Source organism: Giraffa tippelskirchi, chromosome 7 (assembly GCF_054371585.1).
Source record: "Giraffa tippelskirchi isolate mGirTip1 chromosome 7, T2T-mGirTip1v1.2.pri, whole genome shotgun sequence".
Taxonomy (NCBI): Eukaryota; Metazoa; Chordata; class Mammalia; order Artiodactyla; family Giraffidae; genus Giraffa; species Giraffa tippelskirchi.
Window position 1 is genome coordinate 125,304,475 of NC_137281.1, and position 24,195 is coordinate 125,328,669.

At 39.0% G+C, this 24,195-nt stretch overlaps 1 protein-coding gene across 1 annotated transcript; it reads right to left on the bottom strand.

Annotated features, from left to right (window-relative positions):
- Positions 1-487: 487 nt before the first annotated feature.
- On the bottom strand, positions 488-23,562 carry LOC145512226 (uncharacterized). The gene is made up of 3 exons (XM_081505852.1): positions 23,523-23,562; positions 3,808-4,104; positions 488-2,049 (listed from the first exon to the last, which is right to left on the bottom strand). Exons 2-3 carry the CDS (start codon positions 4,094-4,096, stop codon positions 776-778), a joined length of 1,563 nt encoding a protein of 520 aa, XP_081361978.1. The 5' UTR covers positions 4,097-4,104; positions 23,523-23,562; the 3' UTR covers positions 488-775.
- Between the last annotated feature and the right edge of the window lie 633 nt (positions 23,563-24,195).

A 24,195-nucleotide genomic window follows, 5' to 3' on the forward strand; every position in this document is an offset into this window, starting at 1 on the left:
TCCTGCCATGCTGTAAAACTAGAAAAAAATACACATTTCCCCTCAGTATCTCAGTTCCCACTAGGTTAGGATCAGAGAGAAAAGAGAGTAACTATAAGAATGATAAGACAGAAATCAGGATAGAGGGGGAGAGAAGAAATCAGTTCATCCTGCTTTAAAGATTTTTTAACATTTAATTTCCTTCTTACCTGCAGGCAGTTTTCTAAAGGTGCACATTTAACTTCTAGGTTAAATATGAAACTTGAAACCACTGGCACTGTGGCATAAATTAAATAAGGGGAGAATAGAGAGTGATTTGTTTTTCTCCTGGAATAAAACCCCAGTACTCCTCCAAGGTTGTGTGAAAGGCTGAGGAATCTGTGGTACAAATACATTAATTAGCTGACAGCTTGTGGGATGAATTACATCTGATCTCTGTTCACGATGCTTGTATAATAAAGCAGTTGTTTAATTTTTTACAGTATAATGGATGGATGGAGGAGGAGGATATCTTTAGAATTTATTCATTTAAAGCAGTGATTGCAATATTGTTCTGAAAAGTAGCATATAACATGAAGAAGGTTATCAAGAAAGTAAGTAGGCATCTTCAGCTTCTGGAGACTGTACCTTTGCCTTCTGGCTGGTTGGGAAGCTGACAGTTCAGTTCAGTCGCTCAGTCGTGTCCGACTCTTTGCGACCCCATGAACTGCAGCACGCCAGTCCTCTCTGTCCGTCACCAACTCCCGGAGTCTACCCAAACCCATGTTCATCGAGACGGTGATGCCATCCAATCATCTCATCCTCTGTCGTCCCCCGTGCCTTTTCTAAAACCAGCTTGAACATCTGGAAGTTCTTGGTTCACGTATTGCTGAAGCCTGGCTTGGAGAATTTTGAGCATTACTTTACTAGCATGTGAGATGAGTGCAATTGTGCGGTAGTTTGAGCATTCTTTGGCATTGCCTTTCTTTGGGATTGGAACGAAAACTGACTTTTTCCAGTCCCGAGGCCACTGCTGAGTTTTCCCGATTTGCTGGCATATCGAGTGCAGCCTTTTCACAGCATCACCTTTGAGGATTTGAAATAGCTCAACTGGAATTCCATCACCTCCACTAGCTTTGTTCCTAGTGATGCTTTCTAAGGCCCACTTGACTTCACATTCCAGGATGTCTGGCTCTAGGTGAGTGATCACACCATCGTGATTATCTGGGTCGTGAAGATCTTTTTTGTACAGTTCTTCTGTGTATTCTTGCCACCTCTTCTTAATATCTTCTGCTTCGGTTAGGTCCATACCATTTCTGTCCTTTATCGAGCCTATCTTTGCATGAAATGTTCCTTTGGTATCTCTAATTTTCTTGAAGAGATCTCTAGTCTTTCCCAATCTGTTGTTTTCCTCTATTTCTTTGCACTGATCTCTGAGGAAGGCTTTCTTATCTCTCCTTGCTATTCTTTGGAACTCTGCATTCAGATGGGAATATCTTTCCTTTTCTCCTTTGCTTTTCGCTTCTCTTCTCTTCCCAGCTATCTGTAAGGCCTCCTCAGACAGCCATTTTGCTTTTTTGCATTTCTTTTCCATGGGGATTTTCTTGATCCCTGTCTCTTGTACAATGTCACAAACCTCTGTCCATAGTTCATCAGGCACTCTGTCTATCAGGTCTAGTCCCTTAAATCTATTTCTCACTTCCACTGTATACTCATAAGGGATTTGATCTAGGTCATACCTGAATGGTCTAGTGGTTTTCCCTACTTTCTTCAATTTAAGTCTGAATTTGGCAATAAGCAGTTCATGATCTGAGCCACAGTCTGCTCCCGGTCTTGTTTTTGCTGACTGTATAGAGCTTCTCCATCTTTGGCTGCAAAGAATATAATCAATCTGATTTCTGTGTTGACCATCTGGTGATGTCCACGTGTAGAGTCTTCTCTTGTGTTGTTGGAATAGGGTGTTTGTTATTACCAGTGCGTTCTCGCAGCAAAACTCTATTAGCCTTTGCCCTGCTTCATTCTGTACTCCAAGGCCAAACTTGCCTGTTACGCCAGGTGTTTCTTGACTTCCTACTTTTGCATTCCAGTCCCCTATAATGAAAAGGACATCTTTTATGGGTGTTAGTTCTAGAAGGTCTTGTAGGGAAGCTGACATTTCACCATCAAATAGCTCTATACCTTTTGTCTTTTGCCATCTTTTGCCATCAAGGATGTAACAGCCCCTTTTAAAAAATTGTGTTTATTTTTAATTGGAGGATAACTGCATTAAAATATTGTGTTGGTTTCTGCCATACATCAAATGATTCAGCCATAGGTATACATATGCCCCCTCCCTATTGAGCCTCCCTCCCCCATCCCACCCCTCTAGGTTGTCACAGAGCCCCAGATTTGAGCTTCTTGAGTCATACAGGAAATTTCCACTGGCTATCTAATTTTACATATGGTAATAGCCTCTTAAATGGTCTCTCTGCCTTGGGTTTTATCTTCTTCCATCCTCCACTCTACAGCCAGAGTGTTCCACCAGTGATGGTGCTGTGACTGGGCTTTTCTCTATTTGATAATAATTTAGTGCTGCCCTGTAAGGTAAACTACAAGATTTTTAACACGGACTTGAAATGCCTGAGCCAGCTCTCAGTGGCTTCCTCCCCTCCCTCTGTCTTGCACATTATGCCTCAGTAGCACCTGATTCCCGAAAAGTCCTTGATAAAATCACATTTTTTCTCTCTGAATCTCTGCTTATGCCATCTCATCTACAAGCAATGCTCTTTTCCTCTCTCTAGCTCTCTCTTCCCCAACTTTTATATTGATCTTTTAAGAAGACTCAGTCATTACCTCTTTTGACCATCCCACCTTCTTCCTAGCTGCATGAACTGCCCCTCATTAATGCCTCCAAATGACCCTGTAAGTAGCCTATCAAAGCATTTCTCCCACTTTATTACAAGTGTTTATGAAAAATATCCCATTAAATGGTGAGTTACTTAAAATCAGGTCACTTGTTATATTCACCTGTGTGTCCTCAGCCTCTAGTACAGGACAGAACAGGTGTTCATTAAATGTTCATTCAATGAATAAATGAACGAAAATGTGTTTTACTCCATTTGTTCAACAATATGATAGTAAAAGTAACATTTTACCAAATATTCAAGTGAGTTTTGAATAAATCACATATACACGACCAACATTTCTGGAGTGAAATGCCACAAAAATTAAATTGCTGAGGAAGAAACCTGGACATATGTGCTATCCAATGGAACTGATACATTTAACATTTCACTTAATTGTTACAGTTCAGTCACTCAGTCCTATCCGACTCTTTGCGACCCCATGGACTGCAGCACTCCAGGCCTCCCTGCCCGTCACCAACTCGCGGAGTTTACTCCAACTCATGTCCATTAAGTCGATGATGGCATCAAACCATCTCATCCTCTGTTGTCCCCTTCTCCTGCTGCCTTCAATCTTTCCCAGCATCAGCTTCTTTTCAAATGAGTCAGTTCTTTGCATCAGGTGGCCAAAGTATTGGAGCTTCAGCTTCAGCATCAGTCCTTCCAATGAATATTCAGGACTGGTTTACTTTAGGATGGACTACTTTCCTTTAGGATCTCCTTGCTGTCCAAGGGACTCTCAAGAGTCTTCTCCAACACCACAGTTCAAAAGCATCAATTCTTCAGCGTTCAGCTTTCTTTATAGTCCAACTCTCACATCCATATATGACTACTGGAAAAACCATAGCCTTGACTAGATGGACCATTGTTGGCAAAGTAATGTCTCTGCTTTTTAACAACCTGTGTAGGTTGGTCATAACTTTGCTTCCAAGGAGTAAGCGTCTTTTAATTTCATGGCTGTACTTACCATCTGCTATGATTTTGGAGCCTCCCCAAAAAAAGTCTGTCACTGTTTCCACTGTTTCCCCATCTATTTCCCGTGAAGTGATGGGACCAGATGCCATGATCTTCATTTTTTGAATGTTGAGTTTTAAGCCAACTTTTTCACTCTCCTCTTTCACTTTCATCAAGAGGCTCTTTAGTTCTTCTTCACTATCTGCCATAAGGGTGGTGTCATCTGCATATCTGAGGTTATTGATGTTTCTCCCAGCAATCTTGATTCCAGATTGTGCTTCATCGAGTCCAGAATTTCTCATGATGTATTCTGCATATAAGTAAAATAAGCAGGGTGACAATATACAGCCTTGACATACATACTCCTTTCCCAATTTGGAACAACTTCAGAAATTTTATTTTTATTGTGTTTATGTTATATTATTTTACACTGGGCTTCCCGGGTGGCTCAGAGGTAAAGAACCTGCCTTTCAATGCAGGAGATGCAAGTTCAGTCCCTGAGTTGGGAATTTCCCCTGGAGGAGGAAATGGCAACCCACTCCAGTATTCTTGCCTGGAAAAATCCCATGGACAGAGGAGCCTGGCAGGCTATAGTCCCTGGAGTAGCAAAGAGTTAGACATAACTTATTAGCTGAGCACACAGGCATTTTGTACTAGTTAATATTTTAGAACCAAGCCCAGGTTTCTGACCTATAAGTCACACAGGAGGCCTCTCTAGATTTACAAACCATACACAGGCATCAAAATCATAGTGTTTTGGAAAAGGTCATGTTCAATATATAAACTTGGGAGGAAATGAGCAAAATATGATAATACCCAAGATCATGAAAGGGGCATTCAATAGGGTTAAACTAAATTAACTAGAGGAAATCTAAACCAGATCAATCAAAATAAAAAAATATATATATTGGAAAAGAAGTCTTAAGAAGCAAGTAAAATCCAAATATTTAGAACATTGGTGTTTTAAGATAAAAATATTCAAAATTATACGTGTGAGGAGATAAAACAAGAAAAAGAATAAGTAACAAATTAGACTAACCCTCAAATTTTATAGAATTTAGAACCAAAGAGAATAACCTTATACAGTACTGTGTGTCAGTACCATCAGGCACAAAAGTCTTTCTAAGTGCGTTATCTATCTTATCTCACTTAATTCTCTCAAGAACCCCATGGTGAGCCCTTTTATTAAGGCCAGATGATGAGAAAGAAAGAAAATTACAATGCTGTTTAACAAGCTCTTAGGAACTAAGTGGTACAACAACCTACTTTTAAAATATAGCCCTTTTTGAGATATTCTGTAATAAAAATAAGAATTACTCATTTTTTTAACATTTATTGGGCAAGTAACAAGAAAGCACATGTGTAAGGATATTGCATGTATTATTTAATTTTAATAACAAGTGTATGAGTTAGGAGTGCTACTACTGTTTTCATTTTACTGATGAGGAAATTAAGGTTTAGTGAGATTATGTAATATCCAAAATCACCTAGCTAGTAGGAAAGAACAAGAACTCAGCATTTTCCTGACAGCAGTTTTTTTTGTTTACAATTTTATAATATTTTTTAAAAAGGCTGTATTCTCATGCACATCCTGGAGAATGAAATGTTCTTTAGGTATATAAGTATATCACCTAAAGAACATTTCATTCTCCAGGATGTGCATGAGAATACAGCCTTTTTAAGATATTCCCATCTGAATGCAGAGTTCCAAAGAATAGCAAGGAGAGATAAGAAAGCCTTCCTCAGCGATCAGTGCAAAGAAATAGAGGAAAACAACAGATTGGGAAAGACTAGAGATCTCTTCAAGAAAATTAGAGATACCAAAGGAACATTTCATGCAAAGATAGGCTCGATAAAGGACAGAAATGGTATGGACCTAACCGAAGCAGAAGATATTAAGAAGAGGTGGCAAGAATACACAGAAGAACTGTACAAAAAAGATCTTCACGACCCAGATAATCACGATGGTGTGATCACTCACCTAGAGCCAGACATCCTGGAATGTGAAGTCAAGTGGGCCTTAGAAAGCATCACTAGGAACAAAGCTAGTGGAGGTGATGGAATTCCAGTTGAGCTATTTCAAATCCTCAAAGGTGATGCTGTGAAAAGGCTGCACTCGATATGCCAGCAAATCGGGAAAACTCAGCAGTGGCCTCGGGACTGGAAAAAGTCAGTTTTCGTTCCAATCCCAAAGAAAGGCAATGCCAAAGAATGCTCAAACTACCGCACAATTGCACTCATCTCACATGCTAGTAAAGTAATGCTCAAAATTCTCCAAGCCAGGCTTCAGCAATACGTGAACCAAGAACTTCCAGATGTTCAAGCTGGTTTTAGAAAAGGCAGAGGAACCAGAGATCAAATTGCCAATATCCGCTGGATCATCGAAAAAGCAAGAGAGTTCCAGAGAAACATCTATTTCTGCTTTATTGACTATGCCAAAGCCTTTGACTGTGTGGATCACAATAAACTGTGGAAAATTCTGAAAGAGATGGGAATACCAGATCATCTGACCTGTCTCTTGAGAAACCTGTATGCAGGTCAGGAAGCAACAGTTAGAACTGGACATGGAACAACAGACTGGTTCCAAATAGGAAAAGGAGTACGCCAAGGCTGTATATTGTCACCCTGCTTATTTAACTTATATGCAGAGTATATCATGAGAAACGCTGGGCTGGAAGAAACACAGCTGGAATCAAGATTGCCGGGAGAAATATCAATAACCTCAGATATGCGGATGACACCACCCTTATGGCAGAGAGTGAAGAAGAACTAAAGAGCCTCTTGATGAAAGTGAAAGAGGAGAGTGAAAAAGTTGGCTTAAAGCTCAATGTTCAGAAAACTAAGATCATGGCATCTGGTCCCATCACTTCATGGGAAATAGATGGGGAAACAGTGGAAACAGTGTCAGGCTTTATTTTTTGGGGCTCCAGAATCACTGCTGATGGTGACTGCAGCCATGAAATTAAAAGACACTTACTCCTTGGAAGGAAGGTTATGGCCAAGCTAGATAGCATATTTAAAAGCAGAGACATTACTCTGCCAACAAAAGTCCGTCTAGTCAAGGCTATGGTTTTTCCAGTGGTCATGTATGGATGTGAGAGTTGGACGGTGAAGAAAGCTGAGTGCCGAAGAATTGATGCTTTTGAACTGTGGTGTTGGAGAAGACTCTTGAGAGTCCCTTGGACTGCAAGGAGATCCAATCAATCCATCCTAGAAGAGATCAATACTGGGTATTCATTGGAAGGTCTGATGTTGAAGCTGAAGCTCCAATACTTTGGCCACCTCATGCAAAGTGTTGACTCATTGGAAAAGACCCTAATGCTGGGTAGGATTGGGGGCAGGAGGAGAAGGGGACGACAGAGGATGAGATGGTTGGATGGCATCACCAACTCGATGGACATGGGTTTAGGTAGACTCCGGGAGTTGGTGATGGACAGAGCGGCCTGGCGTGCTGCAATTCATGGGGTCGCAAAGAGTCGGACACAACTGAGCGACTGAACTGAACTGAACTGATAAGTGATATTGATAGAGTGTAAGAAATATTCATGTTCAATTCTGCTATGAAATGCCAATCCACTTTTCACAGAAATTATACAATTTTCACACCCTTCAAAAGTGAATCAGAGTTCTGCATCCTTGCCAAAACCTGATACATTCTGACAGTTAAACTTTTGCTTATTTTGTGGTTTAACTTGTCATTTCTCTTGTTAATAATGGATTGAATATTTTCAAATGTTTATGGATCATTTTTGATGCATCATATGTGAAGTTCCTTCTCATTGATTCCCCTCCTCCTCATTTTTCTACTGGGATTTCTTTTTCTTTTTTTGTCTTTTTTTTTTTTTAATTGGAGGTTAATTATTTTTCAATGTTGTAGTCTCAGTTGTTCATCAACGTGAATCAGTCATAATTACATATATCCTCTCCCTCTTGAGCATCCCTACCCCCACATTCCACCCCTCTAGGTCATCACAGAGCTCTGAGTCGGGCTCCCTGTATGATACAGCAGATTCCCACTAGTAATTTATTTTACACATGATAGTGTATGTATGTCAGTGATACTTTCTCAATTTGTGCTACCCTCTCTGACCCCTGCTGTGTCTACCAGTCCCTTCTCTACATCTGCATCTACATTTCTTCTCTGTAAATAGGTTCATTAGAACTGTTTTTCTAGATTCCATATATATGTATTAAGATATTTGTTTTTTCTCTTTCTGACTTACTTATTTCTGTGTAAGAGGCTCTAGGTTCATCCACCTCACTACAACTGACTCAAATTTGTTCCTTTTTATGGCTGAGTAATATTCCATTGCTTATATGTACCATATCTTCTTTATTCATTCATCTGTCAGTGGACATATAGGCTGCTCCAATGTGGACATATAGGTTGCTTCAATGTCCCTATAGCTGCAATGAACATTAGGGTGCATGTGTCTTAGGGAATTATGGTTTCATTAGGGTATATGCCCAATAGTGGGATTGCTAGGTCATATGGTAGTTTTACTCCTATTTTGTTAAGAAATCTCCATGCTGTTCTCCATAATGGCTATACCAGTTTACATTCCCACCAACAGTTGAAGATGGTTCCCTTTTCTCCACATTCTCTCCAGCATTTATTGTTGTAGCGTTTTTTTGGTTTTATTTTATGATTATGGCATTGTGAAGGGGATGATAGTGGATGAGATGGTTGAATGGCATCATTGATTCAGTGGACATTCTGCTGCTGCTGCTGCTAAGTCACTTCAGTCGTGTCCGACTCTGTGCGACCCCATAGACGGCAGTCCACCAGGATCCCCATCCCTGGGATTCTCCAGGCAAGAACACTGGAGTGGGTTGCCATTTCCTTCTCCAATTCATGAAAGTGAAAAGTGAAAGTGAAGTCGCCCTGTCGTGTCTGACTCTTCACGACCCTATGGACTGCAGCCTACCAGGCTCCTCCGTTCATGGGATTTTCCAGGCAAGAATACTGGAGTGGGGTGCCATCGCCGTCTCCCAGTGGACATGAGTTTGAGAAAATTCCAGGAGATCTTGAAGGACAGGGAAGCCTGTTGTGTTGCACTCCATGGGGTCACAAAGAGTGAGACACAACTGAGTGACTGAATAACAAAAACATTCTGATTGGTGTGAGGTGATACCTCATTGTAGTTTTGATTTGCATTTCTCTAATAATGAGTGATGTTGAGCATCTTTTCATGTGTTCATTGGCCATCTGTATGTCTTCTTTGGAGAAATGTCTGTTTAGGTCTTCTACTCATTTTTTGATTGGGCTGTTGCTTTTCTGATATTCAGCTGTATGAACTTCTTATATATTTTGGAAATTAATCCTTTGCCAGTTGCTTTGTTTGCAATTATTTTCTGCCATTCTGAGAGTTGTCTTTTAATCTTGTTTGTTGTTTCCTTTGCTGTGCAGAAGTTTTAAGTATAATCAGGTCATATTTGTTTATTTTTGTTTTTGTTTTCATTGCTGTAGGAGGTGGGTCAAAGAGGATCTTGCTGTGATTTATGTCAAGGTGTGTACTGCCTATGTTTTCCTCTAAGAGCTTTATAATTTCTAGGCTTACATCTAAGTCTTTAATCCATTTTGAATTTATTTTTGTATATGGTATTAGGAAGTGTTCTATTTTCGTTCTTTTACACATAGCTGTCCAGTTTTCCCAGCACCACTTATTGAAGAGGCTGTCTTTTCTCCATTTGTATATTTTGCCTCTTTTGCCAAAGATAAAGTGCCCATAGGTGTGTGGGTTTATTTCTGGGCTTTCTATCTTATTCCATTGGTCTATATTTATTTTTCTGTGCCATGTACTGGGGTTTCTTTTCAACTCACAGTGTTTACATACTATAATTATTGGTTGTTTATATGTATTATAAATATCTTCAAGTTTATATCATTTTTATTCAGTCTCTAAATGGTCTTTTTTAGCAAGAGAAATTGTTGATGTTTTCCTTTTATAGTTTGTGCTTTTCATATCTTTTAAAACAAATCTTTATCTACTAAAGGTCTAACAAGTGCAAGATTGCCTTCTAAAAGTTTTATTATTGTTTTCCTTTCACACTTAAGCCTTTAGTTGTCCTGAGTCTGGTTTCTGAGTGGATGTGAGGTAGGGATTTCTGACAGATATAATCAGAGCCCACCTTTATTTTTCAACCTAACTCAGAGCTCACTAAGAGTCCTACACTGGCTTCCTACCTCAAACATCTACCTGTCAGGAGGGCCTTCTTGGGGCTTTCTTTAAGTTACAGCTGCTGTGGTGGCTGAAGCAGGTTTGGCCCAAGATAGGGCTGGCTGAAACAGACAGAGCGTCAATGTCCCCCCTCCCCCCAATGACCCTCAACAAATGAGGGAGCAGATTAACTAGAAGTAATTTGCTGACCCCTAAAGGGGATGGTGGTGAGCTATTTTTCACACCATCTCTGAGGGAGTTCTCAGTAGACTTGAGCCCTAGTTTCCAAAAGTGATGACCACTTATTTATATACTTTGCCAACAAAAGTCCGCCTAGTCAAAGCTGTTGTTTTTCCGGTAGTGATGTATGGATGTGAGAGTTGGACTATAAAAAAAGCTGAGTTCCAAAGAGCTGATGATTTTGAACTGTGATGTTGGAGAAGACTCTTGAGAGTTGCTTGGACTTCAAGGAGATCCAACCAGTCCATCCTAAAGGAAATCAGTCCTGAATATTCATTGGAAGGACTGATGCTGAAGCTGAAACTCCAATACTTTGGCCCCCTGATGTGAAGAACTGACTCATTTGAAAAGACCCTGATGCTGGGAAAGATTGAAGGCAGGAGGAGAAGGAGACGACAGAGGATGAGATGGTTGGATGGCATCACCGACTCAATGGACATGAGTTTCAGTAAACTCTGGGAGTTGGTGATGGACAGGGAAGCCTGGCGTGCTGCATTTCATGGGGTCGCAAAGAGTCGGACATGACCTGAATTGAATTGGCTTTGTTCCCCCTTCCCTGTTGCATTTCCTCACTTACTGATTTATTTCCGGAGTCATCTCTCAGAGAAATAATATTTCCAAATTCTTGATTTAGGTTTGGTTTTGGCTATAACCCAAACTGTCATACAAAGCAGACCCTCAGGAAAAGATCTAAAACTAGGTCACTTGCTAGTCCTATGGCAGGAAGTCTGTTACCAGTAATAAGTAAAGTGGTGATGATCACTGGTGTGCTGCAGCATCACACTTTAAGACTCCTACCTGTGACTTCTTGGGAAGAAACACAGGTGAAGGGAAAAGATTGCTTCGTATATAGCCCCAGCATTTGAAATTTATGGGGGAAATGTTGATCAGGTAGTGAAGTTGGCTAGGCTTTGTTAACTATCTAGGAAACATGAAAAAGGAGAAGTTCATGTCACTCAAATATTAACTTAGGGATTGTTGTGACAGGCACATGGCCTCTGTTGAATATTTAAAGAGACCCTCATCTCCTGCAGTTAGAGGGTGGGATGTACTGAAAATCAGGATTAATATTAGATTGTACAGATGGCAAGAGTTAGGAAGGAGCTGAATAAATAGGCATGACAAATCTCCTATGCTAAAAGTAGTGTCCTGATAAAAGAGGAGATGGAACCATGAATTCTGGGGTGGAGATCCGAGCTCCTAGACAGCTCTAAACCCTATGGGCCAGCAAAAGAACCCCCTAGCTCTTTGTGAGAGTAGATCAGATGTAAATTGCTTAGAAACCATGAAAAGGTGATGATTCACAAGATGAGCTTGTTCTCCTTAATACAAAACAATTCAATGTCTCCCCTCATCGATTGTATTTAGACTTGGAGCCTGTCCTGATACACTGCTGGAACGATACCTTGCAGCTTGGAAATGATGCTTCCACAGTAGCAGTGCTCAAAGGGTAGTCTATAACTGGTAGTCTATAGGTAGTCTATAACGCTGTAGGGATCCTAGGGACCCTTTCAGAGAGTTTACAAGGTTAAATTAGTTTCATAATAATTCTAAGATTAATTTTGAATAATCTGTTTGTTGACATTTACACTGTTAGTGCCAAAGCAATAGTGTATCAAATTCAGGTGTTTTCGCAAAAATCAAGGCATTGACACCAAACTGTACTAGAATTCTCCACTGCCAATTTTAAAAGTCAGTTTTCTAACAGATGCTCTTGAGGAAGCAGTCAAAATTATTATATTATTAATCTTAAATATCTTTATACTAGAGTAAGTGTATTTTTAATACTCTATGTAACAAAACATTAAGTATGAATAAAGCTTTTGCTGCATACTAAAGTATGATCATTATACCAAGGAAAAGCACTTCTGCAATTATTTTACTTGAAAGCTGAACAAGCCTCTTTAAGGGAACAGGATTTTTCCTTGAAATAACAACCAACAAGCAAAAGATGGTTATTCAAACTTGGTTATTTGGCAGTCTTTTTCGCAAATTAACAAAGTAACCCTGCCATTTCAAAGAAAATAAAGTATTTGTTGCCAATGATGACAATTTAAGTTTAAAGTAAAAGTTAGAATAGTGGGAAAATTATATATTTTATACTGAGCTTGAACACTTCTCAACCTCAAGACTTTCTGAGATCAGCGTTCTCATTAAAAAATGTGATTTAAAAAAAAGAACATGATATTTTTAATATTGTATAATTAAATGAATAAAAATTTAGAAGATCTGCTTAAGACAGTGAGCTAATATTTTGTAAATGCATCGATGTATGATGTTTCAAGATCATGCATGACAAAGATTTATTTAAAAGTTCACAGTGAGCTAATGGATTTTATTTATTTTTCTTTCTTTCTTTCTTTTTTAATTGTAGGATAATTGCTTTACAGAATTTTGTTGTTTTCTGTCAAACCTCAACATGAATCAGCCATAGGTGTACATACATATGTCCCCTCCCTCTTGAACCTCCCTGCCATCTCCCTTCCCATCCTACCCCTCTAGGTTGATACAGAGCCCCTGTTTAAGTTCTCTGAGACATACAGCAAATTCCCATTGGCTATCTATTTTACATATGGTAATGTAAGTTTCCATGTTACTCTCTCCAAACATCTTACCCTCTCCTCTCCTCTACCTGTGTCCGTAAGTCTGTTCTCTATGTCTGTTTCTCCATTGCTGCCGTGCAAATAAATTCTTCAGTACCATCTTTCAAGATTCCATATATATGTGTTAGTATACAATATTTATCTTTCTCTTTCTGACTTATTTCACTCTGTATAATAGGCTCTAGGTTCATTCACCTCATTAGAACTGACTCAAATGCATTCCTTTTTATGGCTGAGTAATAGTCCATTGTGTATGACTGCACAGTCCATGGGGTTGCAAAGAGTCAGACACAACTGAGCAACTTTCACTTTCACATATGTACCACAAATTCTTTATCCATTTATCTGTCAATGGACACCTAGATTGCTTCCATGTCCTAGCTATAGTAAATAATGTTGCAGTGAAAATTGGGGTACATGTGTCTTTTTCAATTTTGGTTTCCTCAGGGTATATGCCTAGGAGTGGGATTGCTGGGTCATATGGTGGTTTTATTCCTAGGTTTTTAAGGAATCTCCAGACCGTCTTCCGTAGTGGCTGTAGCAATTTACATTACCACCAACAGTGCAGGAGGGTTCCCTTTTTTCCACACCCTCTCCAGCTTTCATTGTTTGTAGACTTTTTGATGATGGCCATTCTGACTGGTGTGAGGTGATATCTCATTGTAGTTTTGATTTGCATTTCTCTAATAATGAGCTATATTGAGCATCTTTTCATGTGTTGGTTAGCCATCTGTATATCTTCTTTGCAGAAATCTCTGTTTAGGTCTTTTTCGCACTTTTCGATTGGGTTTTTGTTTTTCTGGTATCGAGTTGTATGAGCTGCTTGTATATTTTGGAAATTAATCTTTGTCAGTTGTTCCATTTGCTGTTATTTTCTCCCATTCTGAGGGTTGTCTTTTCATCATGCTTATAGTTTCCTTTGCTGTGCAAAGAGCTAATGGATTTTAATGTAATAGGATGCAAAGTTCATGGAAATTATTTCATATTCCATATCACAACTATGTTTTAAGAAACCACTACTTGTCAAATTTTAGTGTAGTACTAAAAAGAATTCACAAATATCCAAAAGGGCTATTATAATCTCCCTCCCTTTTCCAAATACATATTTTTTTGAAGCTGGATTTTCTGTACACATTCATACCAAAACATGTTACTACAGATTGAATCCAAAAGCATGAAATTTTGGATGCTATTTAGTCACATGTCCAAAAGATGTAAAACAATGCCACTATGCTCACTACTTAAAAAAAAAAAAAAAAAAATGCTTCAGCACTCCCCTACTGTGGGGCAAAGGTCCTTGTGTGGGGGAAAAAAAAAACTCTTAAAGGGAAAAGAAGCAGCTAAAGCCTTGACCCTCTGGGCTTGTGCTCCAGCAAACTGGGAGTAGACCCTACCCCTGACAGAGTGGTGATAGCCACTGAGCAGAGAGGAACTCCCACCTCACACTGTGCCCAGGTTTTAGCTTCTCTATCTCCAACCCACATCCACAAACAAGGTAACAGCTGCCAGCACACCATAAGGAAAGAAGTGACTGGCATCAACATTAAATCCACCCTCCCCTCAAAGGCATTGGTGGCACACAGTCTGCACAGTGACATTCCCACATAAGAACACACCTTCAAGACCGTAATGGGTGAATGTTTCACCTAAGCACATAGAAGCAGAGAAAGTTAATTAAAATGAAAAAAAAAAAAAACCCATAAAACCAGAACTAATATCAATTGAAAGAACAAGAGAAAACCCCTGAAAAAAATAAATAATGAAACAATTTACCAGATAAACAATTTAAAACATTGGTAATAAAAATGCTAACTGAATTAGAAAAGGGGATTGATAAAAACACAGATCATTTTAGCAAGGAACTAGAAAATATTAAAAAGACCCAATCAAAGATAGATAATTCAATATCTGAATTAGAAAACACTATAAGGAATACATAGCAGACTAAGACACAGAGGAACACACAGGTAATCTGGAAGATGAAATTATGCAAATCACCTATCAGAACAGCAGACAGAAAGAAATTTTTTAAAGAAATATATGGGACACCTGGGACAACATTAAATGCACCAACGTGTGCATTATAGAGGTTCTGGACAGGGAAGAGAGAAAGAGAAGGGGAGTGAAAATATATTCGAATAAATTATGTCTGAAAACTTCCCAAACCTAAAGAAGTGAAAGTGAAATCGCTCAGTCGTGTCCGACTCTTTGCGACCCCATGGACTGTAGCCTATCAGGCTCCTCCATCCACGGGATTCTCCAGGCAAGAATACTGGAGTGGGTTGCCATTTCCTTCTCCAGGGTTCTTCCCAACCCAGGGATCGAACCGAGGTCTCCTGCCTTTCAGGCAGACACTTTACCCTCTGAGCCACCAGGGAAGCCCCAAAGAAGTAAACAGACACCCAGTTACAAGAAGCACAGAGGGTTCCAAACCAGAAGAACCCGAACAGATGCACACCAAGACATATAATAATGAAAATGGCAAAAGTTAAAGACAGAGAATTCTAAAGCCAGCAAAAGAAAAACAAAGAGTCAGGTAAAAGGGAATCCCCACAAGGCTGTTAGCTGATTTCTCTGCATAAACTTTGCAGGCCAGAGGGAGTGACATGACACATAGAACACACTGACAGGGCAAACCTGCACCATAGGGTCCTCTACCCAGCAAGATGATCATTTAGAATAGGAGAGAGAAAGAACTTCTTAGATAAACAAAAACTGAAAGGGTTCATCAATACTACACCTACCCTAAAAAAATGTTGAAGTGTCTTTTCTAAATATAAAAATGTAAGTATCTATAGGGTAGGGAAAACTCCATAAGGAAAAGCAGATATATGTTGAAGATTGAAGATCACTTGAATAAGAAAGACAAAAATGTAAAAGCAACTATAACTACAATAAACAGTTAAGGAAAAAACGTGAAGAAGTAAAATAAGAAATCAAAAACAAAATGTAGAGGATGGGAGTAAAAAATGTATCCTTTAGTAAGAGTTTGAACTTAAGTTACTGTTAGTTTATATCAAGTATATATATATAGTTTATATTAAGTATATATAGCAATTGGTCAACATATATGAATCCTATGGTAACCACAAATCATGAACCTACAATAGATACATAAAAGTCAAAAAGCAAAGGACCTAAGAATACTACAGAAGAAAATCATCAAACCAAAATGAAAAACAAAAAGAATAAACAGAAAAAACTAGAGAAACAACTGGAAAAGAAGTAATAAAATGGCAATAAGTAATTCTAACAACACAAGAGATGACTCTACACATGGAGATTACCAGTTGGTCAATACCAAAATCAGATTTATTATATTCTTTGCAGCCAAAGAAGGAGACGCTCTAGTTCCATACAGTCAGCAAAAACAATACCTGGAGCTGACTGTGGCTCAGATCATCAGCTCTTTATTGCAAAATTCAGGCTTAAATTGAAGGAAGTAGGGAAAACCAATAGGCCATTCAGGTATGACCTAAATCAAATCCATTATGATTATACAGTAATGAATAGATTCAAGGCATTAGATCTGACAGAGTGACTGAAGAACTAAGGATGGAGATTCATAATGTGGTACAGGAGGTGGTGACCAAAACCAAGCTCAAGAAAAAGAAATGCAACAAGACAAAGTGGTTGTCTGAGGAGGCCTTACAAATAGCTAAGAAAAGAGAAATGAAAGTCAAAGGAGAAAGGGTAAGAGATACTCATCAGAATGCAGAATACCAAAGAATAGCAAGGGGAGATAAAAAAGCTTTCTCAAGTGAACAATGCCAAGAAATAGAGGAAAAAATAGAATGTGAAAGGCTAGAGATCTCTTCAAGAAAATTGGAGATATCAAGGGAACATTTCATGCAAAGATGGGCACAATAAAGGACAGAAATAGCAGGGATGTAACAGAAGCAGAAGAGATTAAGAAGAGGCAGCAAGAATACACAGAACTGTACAAAAAAGGTCTTAATGACTCAGATAACCATGATGGTGTAATTACTCACCTAGAACCAGACATCCTGGAGAGTGAAGTCAAGTGGGCCTTAGAAAGCATTACTAGGAACAAAGCTTGCGGAGGTGATGGAATTCCAGCTGAGCGATTTCAAATCCTAAAAGATGATGCTATTAAAGTGCTGCATGCAACATACCAGCAAAATTGAAAAACTCAGCAGTGGCCACAGGACCAGAAAGGGTCAATTTTCATTCTAATCCCAAATAAGGGCAATGTCAAAGAATGCTCAAATTGCAGTACTATTACACTCATTTCACATGCTAGCAAGATTATGCTCAAAATCCTTCAAACTAGGTTTCAGTAGTACATGAACTGAGAAATCTCAGATGTTCAAGCTGGATTTAGAAAAGATAAAGGAATCAGAGATCAAATTGCCAACATCTGCTGGATCATAGAAAAAGCAAGGGAATTCAAAAAAAAATCTACTTCTGCATCATTGACTATGCTAAAGCATTTGTGTGGATCACAACACACTGTGGAAAACTCTGAAAGAGATGGAAATACCAACCCACCTCACCTGCCTCCTGAGAAACCTGTATGCAGAACAAGAAGCAACAGTTTAGAACCTATCATGCAGCAACAGACTGGTTAAACAATGGGAAAGGAGTAGAACAAGGCTGTATATTGTCACCTTGCTTATTTAACTTATATGCAGAGTATATCATGCAAAATGCCAGGCTGGATGACTCCAAGCAGGAATCAAGACTGTCAGGATAAATATCAATAACCTCAGATATGCAGATGACACCACCCTTATGGCAGAAAGTGAAGAGGAACTCAAGAACCTCTTGGTGAAGGTGAGAGGAGAGTAAAAAAACTGGCCTAAAACTCAACATTCCAAAAATGAAGATCATGGCATCCAGTCCCATCCCTTCATGGCAAATAGATGGGGAAAAAGTGGAAACACTGATAGATTTTATTTTGGGGGCTCCAAAATCACTGTGGATGGTGACTGTAGCCACGAAATTAAAGGATGTTTGCTCCTTGGAAGAAAAGCTATGACAAACCTGGACAGAATATTAAAAAGCAGAGGCATCACTTTGCTGACAAAGGTCTGTCTAGTCAAAGCTATGGTTTTTCCAGTAGCCATGTACAGATGTGAATTGGACCATAAGGCTGAGTACTGAAGAACTGATGCCTTTGAACTGTGGTGTTGGAGAAGATTCTTGAAGAGTCCCTTGGACAGCAAGGCGATCAAACCAGTCAATCCTAAAGGAAATCAACCCTGAATATTCATTGGAAGGACTGATGCTAAAGCTCCAATACTTTGGCCACCTGATGCAAAGAGCCAACTCACTGGAAAAGACCCTGATGTTGGGAAAGATTGAAGGCAGGAGGAGAAGGGGGTGACATAGGATGAGATGGTTGGATGTTATCACTGACTCGATGGACATGAGTTTGAGCAAACACTAGGAGATTGTGAAGGACAGGGAAGCCTGGTGTGCTGCAGGTCATGAGGTCACAAAGTGTCATACACAGCTTAGCAACTGAACAACATATCTCTCACTGATTACTTTAAATGTTAATAGACCAAATATCCAGTCAATCACATAGCATGGTTGATTGGAGAAAATAAGACCCTTTAACGTGCTGCCTATCGGATAGTTACTTCAGGGCAAAGCAATGGAAAGATATCTAGTGGCTTGGATTAGAAGAATTAGTATTATTAAAATGTTCATACTATCCAAAACAATCTACAGAGTTAACATAATCCCTATCAAAATCTTTAACAACATTTTTCACAGAACTAGGACAAATAATCTTAAAATTCATATGGAAATACAAAAGACCAAGCATAGCCATAGAAATCTTGAGTAAAAGACCAAAGTTGCAGGTATTACCCTCCCTGATTTCAAACTATATTGAAAGACACAGTAAGCAAGACAGTATAATACTGGCAGAAAAACAGACATATAGATAAATGGAACAGAATAGAGAGCCCAGAAATAAACGCATGTACCTATGATCAAATATACCTTGATAAAGTAGGCAAGAATATACAATGGAGAAAAGACAGTTTCTTCAACAAATAGTGTTGGAAAAACTTGGCAGCCACATGTAAAACTGTTAGATTAGAACATTTCCTCATACAATACGCAGGAATAAACTCAAAATATTTTAAATACCTGAAGCCATAAAACTGGAGGAAACAATACACTGTTCATGGGAATGTAAATTGGCACAGCCACTATGGAAAATAGTATGAATATTCCTCAAAAAACTAAAAATAAAACTACCATATGATTTAGCAATTCCACTCCCAGTGTATATCTTGAAAATTGAAAACATTAATTTAAAAAGATATAAGCACCCCAATGTTCATAGCAACACTATTTACAGTAGCCAAGTGATGGAAATAACCCAAGTGCTCATCAACAGATAACTGAATTAATAAAGTGTGGTACAGATACACAATGAAATATTACTCAGCCACAATAATTCTGCCATATGGAACAATGTTAATAGACCATAATAGAGAATATTACGCTTAACGAGTTGTCAGACAAAGACAAATAGTATATGATATCAATTAATATGTGGTATATAAAAAATAATACAAATGAATATATATATATGTAAAACAGAAACAGATTCACAATATAGAGAACAAGTTTGTGGTTACTAAAAGGGAGAGGAATAAATTAGGGATATGGAACTGACAGATATTAATATAAAGAGATATGCATAAAACAAGTAAGCAATAGGGGTATATTATATGGCACAAGAGATTATAGCCAATACCTTATAATGGAGTATAATCTACAAAAATACTGAATCACTATGCTGTACATCTAAAACTAATATAAAATTGTAATTCAACTATATTTTAATAATAAAAATACTAACAAGCTCTCTGTAGACCATAGTGGAGGACAGAAGACATCATTATTGAACTGGACTCTTTAGCGTCAATAGAGATGACAGAATTCCACAATAGCAGAGTCCAAATGGTGACACATACTAATCAGAGGAACAGCGACGATAATTATCAAACGGTCAACATGAGCGGAATGGCAACCCGTTGCTGGCCTTGATTCACTGAATTCCTCATTGTAGCTAAGAGACCATAGTATTTGTATGAGGGAAATATATAATAAGACAATAAAATTCTTTATTATGGAATTTTAAAAAAGATTTTTAAGATAGAAAGCAGAAGACTGCTGTCAGTGCTTTGATGTAAAATCACAAACCCTCAGCCAGTTTCCTGACTTGAGCCATTTCCCAGATTCCGTACTGAAGGACAGGTCAGACACTTCCGAGGAAGGACTGTACAGTCCAACTGCAAGTATGTACAAGTATGCCCCCAGTACTTCCTCAAAAAGGTCTACATTAATTCAGGTAGCTTATATACTGGAGAAAGAGGAGTACTCAGAGCTTTTGTGGGCTATTGAATACAGGATCTGAGATGACAGGAATACCAAAGGTACAAAAATGCCAACTTTGTCCCCATTAGGGTGTTACAGAATGGAGATCATGAGTCCTATAGACCAAATACATATAAGTATCTCACAGAGGGTCCATGAGGTCTTCCATCTACTCTGTGTTCACTTCACTAGTCCTTGAATGGAATAAATAAACTTAGCAGCTAAAAAAAACTCTCATCTTCATTTTCCAACCTATGGAGTAAGAGCCTTTATAATAGAAAAGGCAAAATTGAAGCAATTGAAACTGTACTCCCCTAGCCAAGATACTAAATTGTAAGTGATATCATAACCCAGCTGGAACTTCAGAAAATTAAAGATTTAAAGGATAAGGAACGATTGTTTCCAACCTATTTCTGTTTAATTCACTAGTATGGCCCTGCAAAAAACCAGATGGATATGGCAGATGGTGATAGGCTGCAGTAAACTTAACAAATGGTAGCCCCAATCATAGATGCTGTGCTGAAGATCATATCTTTGCTAGAACAGATGAACACAGCCTCTGATTTGTAGTAGCTATTGATTTCTTTAATGTGTTCATTTCAATAGTCACCATAAAGGAGAATCAAAAAACAGTTTGCACTCACCTGGGAAACGTGGCCATATATTTTCACCATCTTGCTATATGGTTCTGCTAGCCCTCCTCCTATCTGCCATAAGACAGTACAGCACCTACCTAGATCATCTCAGTATCCTGTAGGCCATTACACTAGTCCATTATAATGAAAACATGTTAAAATTAGACCTACTGATCATGAAAGTGGCATGGTTCTAGGTGGCCTGGTAAGACATGTGTATGTAAGAAGATAGGAGGTAATTCCCAAGAGTCAGGGAGATTGCTGAAGATTTTAGAGATCTTGTGGCAGTCATGAATGTACCTTTCAGATCTCCCCTCCACACACCTTTTTTTTTGATGTGGACCATTTTTTAAGTATTTATTGAGTTTGTTACCATATTGCTTCTCTTAATGTTTTGTTTTTGTTTGGCCATGAGCATATGGGATCTTGGCTCCTCAACCATGGATCAAACTCCCTGTACTGGAAAGTGAAGTCTTGAGCTGTGGACCACCAGGGAGGCCCTTAGATCTCCTTTAAGAGAACTGACTTCAGAGAGTATAAACTGCCTGAAAATCTCAGCTTGCCACCCCTGGGAACCACCACTACTGTTGTGCAGTACCATGTTTCCCCCGGTCAGTAACTGAGCACTCGAATGTATAAATGCTGACCCATTTCTGTGGTATGTGGGCTGACTGCTCACATGGGTAATTTTGACCCATTACTTATATAAGTATTGACTGGTTTAATCTGTAAGTCATGTCCAACCCTTGCCACCCCATGGACTCCTCTGACCACGGGATTCTCCAGGCAAGAATACTGGAGTAGGTTGCCATTTCCTTCTCCAGGGGAGCTTCCTGACCCAGGAATCAAACCCGGGTCTCCTGCACTGCAAGCAGATTCTTCACCAACTGAGCTGTGAGGGAAGCCCATGACTGATATAAGCCTGACCACAATTTTCTTAGAACTGTGTTCAGTCTGTTTTCCTTCCCAGTCCTCCTTAATTTCCCTTCTCTTATCACAGATGTCAGACTTGGATCATGTTCAGAAGCCCTGCACTGCCCACTCCAGTTTATTCCTCTTTACCTTCCACTAGTACCCTCCCTCCCATAAATCTCTTGCACACCTAATCCAGTCTCAGGGTTCGCTTCTAGTAGGACCTTAGTTAACACAAGGTCCAAAGATCTGGAGCACACAGAACGTTTTCAATAAAAAAGGACAACTTATTGCAACTCGTACACTAAAAAAGAAGCATACATTTTTAGGACTCTTAAGAGTATATACCACACATGGAAATGATCTTCCAAACCCTGTCAAATGAAATAGAAGGCTACCAGTTTTGAGTGGAGCCCCAAGCAAGCACTGAGGGTCCATCCACCAGAGTTATTTATTATAAGCTGAGTGTTGTCAAGTCCACCGCCTTAAGATTGATTTAGAGCAAAAACAATCTTTACTGTATGATGACAACAGGACATTTGGAGTCCCAAGGAAACAACTTAGTTACACAAAGATGTAACCCAAACCCCACTGTTGCATAGGTATCTTCCATCAGTTCACACTTATGGTCTCATTGGAGTTTCCTTATGGCCAGCTGACATACAAAGAAAAAACCTAGACAAACTACAGATGGTTTGGCACTATATATCAGTCCTAGTTTAAACTTGACAACTGCTATACTGCAGTTTCATTCAAAACTATTTCTTCAAAACAGTTGTGAAGGGAAATGCTTATGGGCAGAAACTCAAGTACTGGACTTGTTTTTCACTTTATGCGAAGGGGGTAAGTTGTAAGAGCTAAGGACTCTTGGATAGAACCAAGACAGAAAGTTCTTGGGTAGAGAAACTACATGGACTTTTGGGCAGAAGATAAAAATGGCATAGCTACATGGTTAGGGTCTAGAAACAAAAAGATCAGAGGATCAGAGACAAGGAATTCCAGGGAACAAGGATGTGAAAGGACCAAAAGGAGTAAGTAGAGTGTGAGGAATTCTTTGGTTAATGGCTTCCAGATAATGCAGAGGAGGCACTGAAAAACCAGATAAAAAGAGTGACCCACCAAGTAAAGGTCAGTCAACCTCTGTCTTAGGCTACCTAGCCCAGTGCTAGTACAATGGGATGATGAATGAAATAGTTAAGGTGGTAAGGATAAAGGTTGTACATGGACTCCCTCTCATCAAGGCTAACACAGATATTATCACCATTGAATATCCAACTTGTAAGCAGTAAAACGTATGTAGAACTCTCAAAATGCCATCTTTTAGGGAGAACAAGTTATCTACTTGATTGGAAGGTTGATTACATATGAACCTTTCAACTCTGGAGACTGCAGTAATCTATTATAATTGGAATATTATGTATTCTGGTTGAGTTTGTATCCCCAGGTCACAGCACTTCTGTCAGTAACAACTATCTGAGGGCTCATATAGTTCTAATTTATTCATAAGGAATCTTATACAAGATAGTTTCAGAAAAAAGGACCCATTTTTATATCAAAGAAGATGGAACAATAAGTACATTATAAAAGATGGGTATGTACCTACCATATCACCAGGAAGCTGCAGGCCTGACAAAATTTTACAGTGGCTCTTTTAATACTAAGTTAAGGTGCTAGTTTGGGGATAACACTCTGCAAGTTTAGAGGGTTATCCTTTAAACTGTGATAGCTATGATAAACCAATTGCCTTTTTATTTTCTGAGTATCAAATATAACCAGAAACTATAGGCTATAAATAGGATTAATCTTCCTTACCATAAATCCATGTGATCCAGTTGTCAAATTTGTCATTTCCATACTCATAACTTTAGGCTCTGCTAAATTAGAGGTCCTGGTTCCCACGGTTACTAGTAGGGTGATTGTTGTTCAGTCACTCAGTCATGTCTGACTCTTTGCACCCCATGGACTGCAACATACCAGGCTTCCCTGTCCTTCACCATCTTGCGGAGCTTGCTTCAAACTCTTGCCCATTGAGTCAGTGATGCCATCCAACCATCTCATCCTCTGTTGTCCCCTTCTCCTCCTGCCTTCAATCTTTTGCAGCATCAGAGTCTTTTCTAAAGAGTCAGCTCTTTGCATCAGGTGGCCAAAGTATTGGAGCGTCAACTCAGCATCAGTGAAGCATCACTAGGGTTATAGTAAGTATTTAATTGAATATGATCAATGTGAGCTCCAGTGGATGAACAGGCAAAAATAAAGAAAAGAGTTCCTATACTGGCTAAAACAATCAGCCAGTGAATATCAATGAGGAGCTGAGATTGCTGCTTTATGTTGGGACAGAATTATGTCTGGAATGCTTAGGTCCTCTGGTGTACCTCTTGTACCTTGCATGTTTGGTGATAATAGTAAATGGGCATGATAAGGATGAGGTAAGCAGATGTTCAGGCCTTGAGGGGCTAAAGATCTGTTTCACTTCACTGGGCAAGAA

Coding starts and splice junctions, on each gene's coding strand:
- LOC145512226 (XM_081505852.1), bottom strand. CDS start 4,096: ATGAGAAATTCTGGACTCGATGAAGCACAATCTGGAATCAAGATTGCT. Junction 2,050..3,807: donor CTCCAAAATCATAGCAGATG/GTAAGTACAGCC, acceptor TTTTCATTATAG/GGGACTGGAATGCAAAAGTA.